Source organism: Patiria miniata, unplaced genomic scaffold (genome assembly GCF_015706575.1).
Source record: "Patiria miniata isolate m_02_andy unplaced genomic scaffold, ASM1570657v1 HiC_scaffold_16, whole genome shotgun sequence".
In the NCBI taxonomy this organism is placed as follows: domain Eukaryota; kingdom Metazoa; phylum Echinodermata; class Asteroidea; order Valvatida; family Asterinidae; genus Patiria; species Patiria miniata.
In genome coordinates, this window is record NW_024037054.1 from 8,654,807 (window position 1) to 8,667,751 (window position 12,945).

Below are 12,945 nucleotides of genomic sequence, written 5' to 3' on the forward strand. Positions count from 1 at the left end.
ATAATAAGTTGTAAGTTCAGAGAGTGATCGGTCTTGATGTCTTACATGAGGAGATTAAATTTTGTGAGAAACGGTCAAACAACTTAAAAACATCTTTCGAGAAATGGCACACTGAATAAAACTAGTGGTCTCGCACCGCGAAGACAACAATCCGCACGCCGTAGAATATTTTAGGTTTCGTTATATAGAGGGCGCGCCACATAAATAGTGGTCTCAACAACGCATCAACACGGATGCTGGAAAATTGAACAAAAAGAACAAACTGGTTTCCGATGAACTACTCAAGAAATACGAAATGGATTCAATTGAAATTTCGACCAATTAGTTTTCACGATGTGTAGCAGAAGTGGTTTGAATGGCGTGAGAAACTGTGGAGCTATCAATATAATATGATCGTAACAATCTAGTGTTTGAAAAGCTAGAAATCCACGTTGACTTCCATTGGGATTGTATTTGTCGCGATTAAAACCCTGTATTGTTACGGTCATAATAGCTTGATTGTTTGACCTTTTCTTATGAAATTAAATCTGTTCATGTTAAACATCATGACAAATGAGTGCACGAAAATTCATTTTTATGTAAGGTGTATTTCTTGAGTTGTTGCCCCAAAACGAGGCCGGTTGTTCTGTATTTTAAAAATTGAATATTCAGTGATTTGTCATAATGACTGTGCAATTACATTATGAGATTGAATTTCATGAGAAATCATCAAACAATGAAAAAGAGCATACCCAAAACAAATATAGTATTTTAAACGTGAAAAATACAAACCAAATGAAATATGAAAAGTCAAGGTCCATTGAAAAATAATAATAATACACTCGTTGTTTGAGCAATAACCCGAGCTCACCAGGTCAGGCTATAATAAGTTGTAAGTTCAGCAAGTGATCGGTCTTGATGTCTTACATGAGGAGATTAAATTTTGTGAGAAACTGTCAAACAACTTAAAAACATCTTTCGAGAAAGGGCACACTGAATAAAACTAGTGGTCTCGCACCGCCAAGACAACAATCCGCACGCCGTAAAATATTTTAAGTTTCGTTAGGCCTATATAGAGGGCGCGCCACATAATTAGTGGTCTCAACAACGCATCAACACGGATGCTGGAAAATTGAACAAAAAGAACAAACTGGTTTCCGATGAACTTCTCAAGAAATACGAAATGGATTCAATTGAAATTTCGACCAATTAGTTTTCACGATGTGTAGCAGAAGCAGTTTGAATGGCGTGAGAAACTGTGGAGCTATAAATATAATATGATCGTAACAATCTAGTGTTTGAAAAGCTAGAAATCCACGTTGACTTCCATTAGGATTGTATTTGTCGCGATTAAAACCCTGTATTGTTATGGTCATAATAGCTTGATTGTTTGACCTTTTCTTATGAAATTAAATCTGTTCATGTTAAACATCATGACAAATGAGTGCACGAAAATTCATTTTTATGTAACGTGTATTTCTTGAGTTGTTGCCCCAAAACGAGGCCGGTTGTTCTGTATTTTAAAATTGAATATTCAGTGATTTGTCATGATGACTGTGTAATTACATTATGAGATTGAATTTCATGAGAAATCATCAAACAATGAAAAAGAGCATACCCGAAACAAATATAGTATTTTAAACGTGAAAAAAACAAAAAACAAATGAAATATAAAAAGTCAAGGCAACATGGAAAAATAATAATAATACACTCGTTGTTTGAGCAATAACACGAGCTCACCAGGTCAGGCTATATTAAGTTGTAAGTTCAGCAAGTGATCGGTCTTGATGTCTTACATGTGGAGATTAAATTTCGTGAGAAACGGTCAAACAACTTAAAAACATCTTTCGAGAAAGGGCGCGCTGAATAAAACTAGTGGTCTCGCACCGCCAAGACAACAATATTTGTTCTGTATTTGAAAATTGAAATGTCGTCCGGTGATTTGTCATGGTGACTGTGTAAAATTATGAGATTATATTTTACGGGAGACCGTCAAACAGTAAAAAAGAATATGACCAAAACAAATATAGCATTTTAACCGCGAAAAATACAAACCGAATGAAAAAAACCCAGAAAGTCAACGTCCGTGGAAAAATAACACTCTCGTTATTTGGGCAATAACCCGAGCCCACGAGGCTGGCCAGCTGTATTGAGTTGTAAGTTCGGCCAGTGATAGGTCTTGATGTGTTTCATATTAAGAGATGAAATTTTGTGAGAACCCGTAAAAAAACTGAAAGTTTCTTTCCAGAAATTTCGCGCTTATTAGAGACTAGTGGTCTCGCACACCATCAAGACAAACGTGCGCTCGTACCTACTTTAAGTTTCGTTCAATAGAGGGCGCGCCACACAAATAGTGGTCTCCACAACAACGCGTCAACACGGATGCTGCACTATTGAGCAACACGAATACACTCGTTTCAGATAAACTACTCAAGAAATACAGGATGTATTAAATTGAAATTTCGTGCAGTGATTTTCCACGATGTGTTTCATGAGTGTATTGAATATCACGAGCAACCGTGCAACAATGAATATAATATGATCGAAACAATGTAGTGTTTTAAAAGCGAAAAATCCACGTTGACTTACATTCGGATTGCATTTGTCGCGCTAAAAACATTGTATTGTTACGGTCATAAAAGCTTCATTGGTTGACGGTTTCTTTTGAAATTAAATCTCGCAATGTTAAACATAATGATGAATCAGTGTACGAAAATTCAGTGTAATACAGCATGTATTTCACGAGTTGTAGTCTCCAAAAACGAGTTTGGTGGTGGAGACCACTATTAATCTGGCGAGCCCTCTATGAAAGAAAATTAATAGGCATTGGTGCTAGACCACTGAGTGTGCAGACCTGTAAATTGGCCCCAAATTGCCTACGCTAGCCAAATTACAATTTGTGCACCCTCAAATACTTTGCTATTAGAGCATTTTGTGGGCCAATAATTTGAAAGTTTGTAGAAAAGAAGGGCAGAAGGCGTGCACGTGACTGCAAGCTGGTATTTCTGTGTAATTTGGATGGAATTGGGCGGTAAAATGAACCGTATTTAAAATTCTAATCGACTCTCATAGACCTAAGTGATAGTAAGACGTACTTCTATTTTTTTGTTAAATGCTCACAACTCTATATCTCTAAGGCGTTTGAAATTTGAATAAAATACAGATCTAGTATTTTTTGAGTTGTTGCCTCCAAAACGAATTTGTTCTGTATTTGAAAATTGAAATTTCGTCCGGTGATTTGTCATGGTGACTGTGTAAAATTATGAGATTGTTGCCCCCAAAACGAATTCTTTCGAGAAAGGGCGCGCTGAATAAAACTAGTGGTCTCGCAACGCCAAGACAACAATCCGCACGCCGTAAAATATTTTAAGTTTCGTTATAGAGGGCGCGCCACATAATTAGTGGTCTCAACAACGCATCAACACGGATGCTGGAAAATTGAACAAAAAGAACAAACTGGTTTCCGATGAACTACTCAAGAAATACGAAATGGATTCAATTGAAATTTCGACCAATTAGTTTTCACGATGTGTAGCAGAAGTGGTTTGAATGGCGTGAGAAACTGTGGAGCTATAAATATAATATGATTGTAACAATCTAGTGTTTGAAAAGCTAGAAATCCACGTTGACTTCCATTAGGATTGTATTTGTCGCGATTAAAACCCTGTATTGTTACGGTCATAATAGCTTGATTGTTTGACCTTTTCTTATGAAATTAAATCTGTTCATGTTAAACATCATGACAAATGAGTGCACGAAAATTCATTTTTATGTAACGTGTATTTCTTGAGTTGTTGCCCCCAAACGAGGCCGGTTGTTCTGTATTTTAAAAATTGAATATTCAGTGATTTGTCATAATGACTGTGCAATTACATTATGAGTTTGAATTTCATGAGAAATCATCAAGCAATGAAAAAGAGCATTCCCGAAACAAATATAGTATTTTAAACGTGAAAAATACAAACCAAATGAAATATAAAAAAGTCAAGGTCCATGGAAAAATAATAATAATACACTCGTTGTTTGAGCAATAACCCGAGCTCACCAGGTCAGGCTATAATAAGTTGTAAGTTCAGCAAGTGATCGGTCTTGATGTCTTACATGAGGAGGTTAAATTTTGTAAGAAACGGTCAAACAACTTAAAAACATCTTTCGAGAAAGGGCACACTGAATAAAACTAGTGGTCTCGCACCGCCAAGACAACAATCCGCACGCCGTAAAAAAATTTAAGTTTCGTTCAATAGAGGGCGCGCCACATAATTAGTGGTCTCAACAACGCATCAACACGGATGCTGGAAAATTGAACAAAAACAAACTGGTTTCCGATGAACTACTCAAGAAATACGAAATAGATTCAATTGAAATTTCGACCAATTAGTTTTCACGATGTGTAGCAGAAGTGGTTTGAATGGCGTGAGAAACTGTGGAGCTATAAATATAATATGATCGTAACAATCTAGTGTTTGAAAAGCTAGAAATCCACGTTGACTTCCATTGGGATTGTATTTGTCGCGATTAAAACCCTGTATTGTTACGGTCATAATAGCTTGATTGTTTGACCTTTTCTTATGAAATTAAATCTGTTCATGTTAAACATCATGACAAATGAGTGCACGAAAATTCATTTTTATGTAAGGTGTATTTCTTGAGTTGTTGCCCCAAAACGAGGCCGGTTGTTCTGTATTTTAAAAATTGAATATTCAGTGATTTGTCATAATGACTGTGCAATTACATTATGAGATTGAATTTCATGAGAAATCATCAAGCAATGAAAAAGAGCATTCTCGAAACAAATATAGTATTTTAAACGTGAAAAATACAAACCAAATGAAATATGAAAAGTCAAGGTCCATGGAAAAATAATAATAATACACTCGTTGTTTGAGCAATAACCCGAGCTCACCAGGTCAGGCTATAATAAGTTGTAAGTTCAGAGAGTGATCGGTCGTGATGTCTTACATGAGGAGATTAAATTTTGTGAGAAACGGTCAAACAACTTAAAAACATCTTTCGAGAAAGGGCACACTGAATAAAACTAGTGGTCTCGCACCGCCAAGACAACAATATTTGTTCTGTATTTGAAAATTGAAATTTCGTCCGGTGATTTGTCATGGTGACTGTGTAAAATTATGAGATTATATTTTACGGGAGACCGTCAAACAGTAAAAAAGAATATGACCAAAACAAATATAGCATTTTAACCGCGAAAAATACAAACCGAATGAAAAAAACCCAGAAAGTCAACGTCCGTGGAAAAATAACACTCTCGTTATTTGGGCAATAACCCGAGCCCACGAGGCTGGCCAGCTGTATTGAGTTGTAAGTTCGGCCAGTGATAGGTCTTGATGTGTTTCATATTAGGAGATTAAATTTTGTGAGAACCCGTAAAAAAACTGAAAGTTTCTTTCCAGAAATTTCGCGCTTAATAAGACTAGTGGTCTCGCACACCATCAAGACAAACGTGATGCGCTCGTACCTACTTTAAGTTTCGTTCAATAGAGGGCGCGCCACACAAATAGTGGTCTCCACAACAACGCGTCAACACGGATGCTGCACTATTGAGCAACACGAATACACTCGTTTCAGATAAACTACTCAAGAAATACAGGATGTATTAAATTGAAATTTCGTGCAGTGATTTTCCACGATGTGTTGCATGAGTGTATTGAATATCACGAGCAACCGTGCAACAATGAATATAATATTATCGTAACAATGTAGTGTTTTAAAAGCGAAAAATCCACGTTGACTTCCATTCGGATTGCATTTGTCGCGCTAAAAACCCTGTATTGTTACGGTCATAATAGCTTCATTGTTTGACGGTTTCTTATGAAATTAAATCTCGCAATGTTAAACATAATGATAAATGAATGTGCGAAAATTCAGTTTAATACAGCATGTATTTCACGAGTTGTTGTCCCCAGAAACGAGTTTGGTGGTGGCGATCGAGACCACTATTAATCTGGCGCGCCCTCATGGAAAGAGAATTAACCCTAAAAGGGCCTGGGCGGAATATGCCCCCCTCAACCTTTCCTGCGATAGCCTTAAAAAAATTCTTTTTCGCGATTCGAGCTGTTATGACTTTTTATCCTCGCGCATCTTTTGATACCAAAAACATAAAAATCGGACCATGAAAACTGAATTTTCCATATCCGTAGTGTACACAGAGCAGAATTACCATTCATACATTTGAATAATTAAGTAGCCGTAATTCCAAAAACCTTTGACCAAAAGTCATGAAATTTCTTGGGTATGTTTATGGCGAGTTGTTCTATGCATATTTTGAGTTTCAGAATTTTTCGTCACTCGGTGGCCGAGATCTTAGGTCCCAAGTCTGGGCCAAAGGTTCATTGCCATATTTTTTTCAATTCCCTAATTTTATGGCTCTCAGAACTGTCTAATATTTTATTCATGAGCTCGGCGGATGGGTTTAGGCCTATTGACAGGTGTGCACCCGTACACGTCAATTTCCTTCAATATATTACATTCATTCTTTGGCGGTTCTTGTCAATTTTCAATAACTGTAGTTTACATCTCGAACGGCCAGACGTACGTCAGAACAGCGCGGTGAACAGTATTTGTGTAGTGCGCCCTCCTTTGTAAGAAATTGTTGCATGACGAGAAAATACGGAGTGTCCTTCATACTGCAATTTCCTTAAATTATTACATTCATTCTTCGGCGGTTCCTGTCAAGTTTCTAGAATTTCGTGTTAAATACCACGACAAAATATTACAGGAAATTTAATTGCAATACAATGTGTTTATCATGAGTTCCCAATTTCACAAGAACTGTGTTGACATGACGAGAAAATACGGAGTCTCCTTCATACTGCAATTTCCTTAAATTATATTACATTCATTCTTCGGCGGTTCCTGTCACTAAATGCCCATACTTCTAAATTCTTTTAAAAATACTCAGAACTCTCACATGTATTTAATAGGCATTGGTGCGAGATCGAGACCACTGGGTAAAATGGTCAAATGTCATCAAAATTGCCCTTCTTTTCCACAACTTACAACTTAATGCAGCTGGCAGAACGTTTCTGCTATAAAATTCGAATATGACTTGAAAACTAACAGTTGAAACTTTCTTCTTAATGTATTCATTTAGTTTTTTTAATATCTTTATTTATTGAGTCGTAAAGATAGAAATAATTTCAACCTGAAAGAGTTAAATGATGTAAACTTGAAGATGAACCAGATCAGATCACGCGTCATTCATTCATTTTGCACATTGATACCTTTGTCAATGTGTAGTTTATTAACCGTAATGTCTAGTTCAACTACCCACACCCAACCACCCCCCCCCCTTACCACCACCAAAAAAATTGCAGAATCATCATTTTGCAACTTTTAAACTAACAACACATGATTGTTTAGTTGTTTATAGTTGTAGATGGAAAACTCCTTGAAATTTCCTTATTTTGAAAGAACATCGAAAAAAGGGGTGTTTCTGTAGCATTATTTAGGCCCCTATTTGGTTGAAGTTTGTCGGATGTTGTTTTCTGGTCGAGAACCGCGAAGCTAAAACGATTTTTTTTTTATCACTAAAACTCCTTCACTATGAGCAGCTATTGCAAACAAAACCCTTTAAAACAAGCACCATGCACATTATACTTTTCAAAGGATTGTTTTTGAAATTTAGTTTAAATGCAACAAACGCATTACATCCAAAAAACGACTAACTTCTCGAAACGTGTCATTGTTTTCATCGGCTGAAGAAAATACGAAAATGGTAAAAAAAGAAGAGAAATTGAAAAGTAATCTTTCATATTCCTCACTTAAAGATTTCCTAATATTTGAAATATATGGAATGGTGTGTTGATAGTGTTTTATCAAATTCTATACGAATACCATTATTACAAATAAAGTTCTAAAATAATTGTTGATAGTTGAACGATTATTTCCAAATTACCTTCATGTTATACCAACAGATTTAATAATTTAAACTCTTCTTTTTTAAATTTGCGTAGGGACCTTTTACAGCGTTTCATAACTTACTTATAATGCAATACCTGTTGCGTTGTATGATATATTAATTTATATAAAATAAGTGCATCATATACAAAATGTTTTTGATAAATACTTGCCGCTTTTCAAACCGCTGTAACAAGAAAACTACAATCTGTGTCAACAAATGAAACTTGGCTTCATTACATTGGTGTTTTCTCACAATCGTAAGTGCTACATTTCAGCATTAGTATATACAGAGTCTTTCTGTGATAATAAATACATGATTTTGAGTATGATACAAAAGTCTAGAGGTCTTCACTTCTCGCCTTCTTCAGAATCACCCATCGATCCTCGATCCGTCTCCGAATCCCCGCAGTTGTTTTCCTTGTGTTCCTCCGTGTGCAAGACGCCCTGTAGCTGCTTGATGTACCGTATAGCTGTGCGGAGCGTCTCCACCTTGCTCAACCGTTTCTCGGGGTTTTCCGTCGGTAGGTGTTCTCGCAACCGCGCGTACCCCTCGTTGACATTCCGGACTCTTTCCCGTTCTCGCTCGTTTCGTCGTCGGATGAAAGACGGCTCGAGATCGTAGAACCCAAAGGGGCTAGGCAAGGGGACGTAGCTGCTGTAATGCCCCATGAAGGAGCCAGTATACCGGGGGTCTAGGTAGTTAGGTATCGGTAAGGTGACATCGGTGTTGTTACCGTGTTCACGGAGCGGGTACAGGCCGGCGGCCGTCGGGCAGTCGCTCATGGGAATGCCGAGCTGGACGCAGGTTGGCGTTGAGTAGATAGCCGACTCGGAATGCGGTTCCTCCATCATGGTGGCTGAAAATCAGTCACACTATCGTCTCAAAATGAAGCAGTGCTCTGTTGTTCTGTTGGTTATCAAACCAACTAATGTCGATTACGTCAACTGATGTTAGTTGCAGACTGAACTGACTTTTGTTTTTTCAACTGTTGACGCAGGCTTTGGCTAATTTGGTGATTTCGAAGAGGTTTTCCTCCAAATGTTGAGATGCTCCGTACGCGCAGAGTTAGCGTGAATGTACAGCTATTGTTGCCAAAATGGGTGATGAGCGGTATGATGAAACCGGCTTGTAAGAAAGGTGAAACAGAAGAAGGCAAACCTGTAGAAAGAAGGAAGTAAAGAATAATGATCAATGTCTTGAGATTATGATATTAGCATTGACTCTTTCAAAAGATATGTCCTGGCGCAGTGTTGCCATTGCATCGCATGTACTTCATTCTGTGAAAACACCAAAACAATATATTCACATTTTAACATCTGTTGATTTCAATGACCAACAGATCCCTGTTGCATGTAGCACATACATGTATTCATCAGATGCGACCTGTTACATCTTGCAAATCCAAAATGTTGCTAGTGAAATAGAAACGATACTTTGTCCTTTTTACACTTTACTCGACAGTGATGCCGTCACCAGCTGAAACACTGACGGTAATAACTGTCAAATTTCCAGCCGGCATTTCTTGCAGAGCCGGTACGGTGCTCGTCATATCGAGCGACCGCCCTAAGTTGAACTGACATTGATTGGAATAAGCTATTATAATGCGAGTGCAAAGTATTTTAACCGAGTGTACGATGTAATTTTTATGATAAAAAGTGTCATTGTATTTTCATGCGTAAAGGCCAGGCAGCAGGGGTTATTTCACTATCAAGATTGTGAGTTTCTCTAAGAGGTTTTTGTCAAAATCTGGAAATAAAAATTTGCTGTGATGATGTTCCGGTTGAAGACTATCGCACGAAGCGCCCAACATTTTCCACTGTGGCAACCTCAGTAGCACAGTATTTTGTATTTCCATGTAAGAAACTTATTGTTACCAATAAAATCCACTAAGATATAACATTGAGATCCCGCAGCTGGAAAGTAAAATAACATGGGCCAAGTGGATTTCATCATGAAGAAAGTTCAGTTTTCAAGGCTGTTTAAAATCCTTCAGAGGACAGACCAAAAAAGACCCTAAGGGTACGCCGGCTCGAGTGGGAAAAAAAATGTTCGGCGATTCGTGTCATTGCCCTTGTTAGAAAACAAAAATACAGTATTCAGCGTAGAGATGTGTAATAATAGACGACGGCCTACTGAGCGGGCAATTGGGGGGACCAGGGGGCCTATAATGACACCCTCCCCGGTGCCTCTGAATTCAGAGACCGGGGCCAGATTTCACGGAGCCGCTATAAGCAGAAAATATCGCTCAGCAAATTTAAGTGCTAAGTGGAGAATCAGATGGGAACCTGTTACGTTTAATATCAATGGTATGACGCTCTGGCTGGTATATCGCTAAGCAAATATTGTTTGTGCTTAACGGATTTCCGGGCTAAGCAGGTCCGTGAAATTGGCCCGGGTGGAGGGAATGCGAGACACTGTGTGCGAACTCTGAACTTGAAGGGGTGCGGAGTGTAAACGGCCCGTGATTCGGCCAAGTCTCCTACCCCACTTTGTCTCCATTGGAGGCACATTTTGTTTTGTTTGCCGCCCACTTTGTATCGTTATGATGACACTGGACTTCTGTTGGGCCTCAATAGACTTTATGTCTGAACATTCGATGAGATCACGAATTCTGTTTTTAGTAATTTCGAGAGCATTTTATGACGAAAGTTATGAAAGTTATACTTTAAAAAAACCACTATATGCAGTCCGTACGGACAGTGTCTACACGAATATTTCTAATGCTTTAGGGTTCTAGACCAAGTAACACAAGACCTTTTAACGATACTACAAATCCGATCTTCAACTTTGTTTGGTACCATGACTCAACATAATTATAGGAATGGAAATTGAGGATCTAAAAATCACATGCAAAAATGAAGATTTGCGCGTACGTTTAATTCGGATTAAAACGTTGTTTTAATGATCGTGAATGACACCTTAAATTATATTTTGAGACCGGAATGCTCCGAATTGTCGTCGATATATTCCTCCATCCTGCACAATTTCTGTGACAAATTAAGGAGGAAAATAATGATCTTGTCATTAGTCTTAACGGCAACAGAACTAATGTTTTGGAATAAGTACCAATCAAAAACAATAACATACACATGAAACATCCGTAGTTATATTTTTGAAATGACATAGCTTATTCTCTGCAAAAAAAAAAAAAACCTTTCAAACCCCGGACACTGGATTTGGATACTTGGTTACATAGCTATGACAATACATGGACTCCGGTTATCAGTTAAACGAGGGAAAATCTGGCGTCTCAAACCCTGGAAATTAGCTCCGCAGAACCTCCAGTGATGTGTGTATTTTCCACGGCGGAAAAAAAAACACGGTAAAAAAACCACAATCCTATTACTGGTGTATTTTTGGGCAGAACGATTAGGGTTTGTTCCTAGCGGTAAAGGAAGGTTTTTTATTGATTAATCTTGGACGGACTAGCGGGTTTGCAGGTGGTTCCGTGGACCGGGCCCATGTCGCCAGCTTCCGGCGAGGGGGGAGGACGGGGCGCGATTTGCCCCGGCGCGCTCGCGTGCGCTCACGCTCCGTCTAATTAATCGTGTGATCACTGACAAACGGTGGTATAATGACAGGACAAACCGTTGCCGGTATAGACGTGGCGGGTGACGGGCATGTTATACCTACTCCGGTATTGTGTAAAAAGGAAATGTGTAATATGTCACTGTTAAATCCTGGTGGCTAAATCGTCAATCTCTGTAGAGGGTTGAAATACCGAAAGATCTCTCCAAAATGTTTTCATAAAATTTGAGATATTGGTAAAGAACTCGTTTCAATAATTTCCTGTCCTGGAAAAATGTAAAAGATAGGTTCCTTAAGCATCACCATTTCTCTTTGCATTTAAAATAAAAAATCACGCAATATGGATAAATAATCCTTCATTTTAACGCCTTCATTTTTTTTTTGAAATTAGGTTAAACATAGCTATACGCCGGGAATGAAGTTGCATGCATTCGACATCCAGTATAGTATGCAACAAGTCTAGCTCAATGTGTTATATGAGAAATGATAAGACGGAGCAGTATATGTTGTTTTCAGTGTTGTTACATTTTGTCAAGACTTGTTGCCACATCACATTAGGACACTCTATACAATTCTATGTCAAATGTTAGTTTCTGTAAGATCACTAAACAAACACAAAGATTGAGATTTTTCCACTCCGTACTTTTTGGGAACAATATTGAAATAATTATTTCCTGTTGTAAACTGTGTAGAAAAACCGAACTCTACAGGCTAACGTTATACTTTCTATTCTTGCAATTCCATTTAATTTATAAATTTAATTTGAATAATTAATTAATTAAAGCACCATTTTAGAATGCACTTTTATGAACTGATTTTGAGCGTCGAGAATGTTTTAGGATGCAGAATATTGATGACAACCATGTTTTACAGGACTTCTCTCATACCAAAGATAGTGTCTTACCTTAGTTTTAGGATGCAGGTGCTGACTAGATTCCCGTGATATTTCGCACTCTTGGTGGGGTCTCGACTTGGCAGAGAGTCAATCTGTGAGAGACACTGCTACAGCGTCAATTAGTACGTGTTCTGGCACCGTGTGTGGTAGGACGAGCCCCGGAGCTTGACATGCAATAAGATACAGCTCTCAAGCTGCTCACAAGGCAGAAAGAAAGAAGGAAATCGTCACCACAACCCCAAAACTTGCAGTCGTTCGTTGTCCAAATCTTCTTTCGTGGGCTCTTCTACAATTCTCTTTAATGTCCACTGAAAGGATGTGATAGACTCAAGATTCCTTTTTCTTCCGATTTCAGGAGCAGTTTTTCTTCAAGAGGGAAGAGTTGACCAGAAATGACTTCCTGTGCTCGTCGGAAGACAGACAAGGAAGTTTGCACTGGATGTGCGGAGCGGTAATGCACAGTGTCAGATATGCAATTCAAGTCGCCGGGGGATCGGTACAGGTAAGAGGTCTACTTGGATCCCGCGGCCTTTTTATTCCCTGGCTGGTCGAAGCATTCCCGCCCTCCGGTGGTGACGTAAACGTTACCAATGACATCAGTCAACTGAGCTGATGAAAAAGA

At 38.4% G+C, this 12,945-nt stretch overlaps 1 protein-coding gene across 1 annotated transcript; it reads right to left on the reverse strand.

Annotated features, from left to right (window-relative positions):
* Window positions 1–7,325: 7,325 nt before the first annotated feature.
* LOC119722888 (achaete-scute homolog 5-like) lies at window positions 7,326–12,713 on the reverse strand. Its single transcript, XM_038193287.1, has 2 exons — window positions 12,333–12,713; window positions 7,326–9,058 (listed from the first exon to the last, which is right to left on the reverse strand). Exon 2 carries the CDS (start codon window positions 8,749–8,751, stop codon window positions 8,248–8,250), a length of 504 nt encoding a protein of 167 aa, XP_038049215.1. The 5' UTR covers window positions 8,752–9,058; window positions 12,333–12,713; the 3' UTR covers window positions 7,326–8,247.
* Window positions 12,714–12,945: the final 232 nt, after the last annotated feature.

What these genes read in the sequence shown, in the direction of transcription:
- LOC119722888 (XM_038193287.1), bottom strand. Translation starts at nt 8,751, where the DNA reads ATGATGGAGGAACCGCATTCCGAGTCGGCTATCTACTCAACGCCAACC.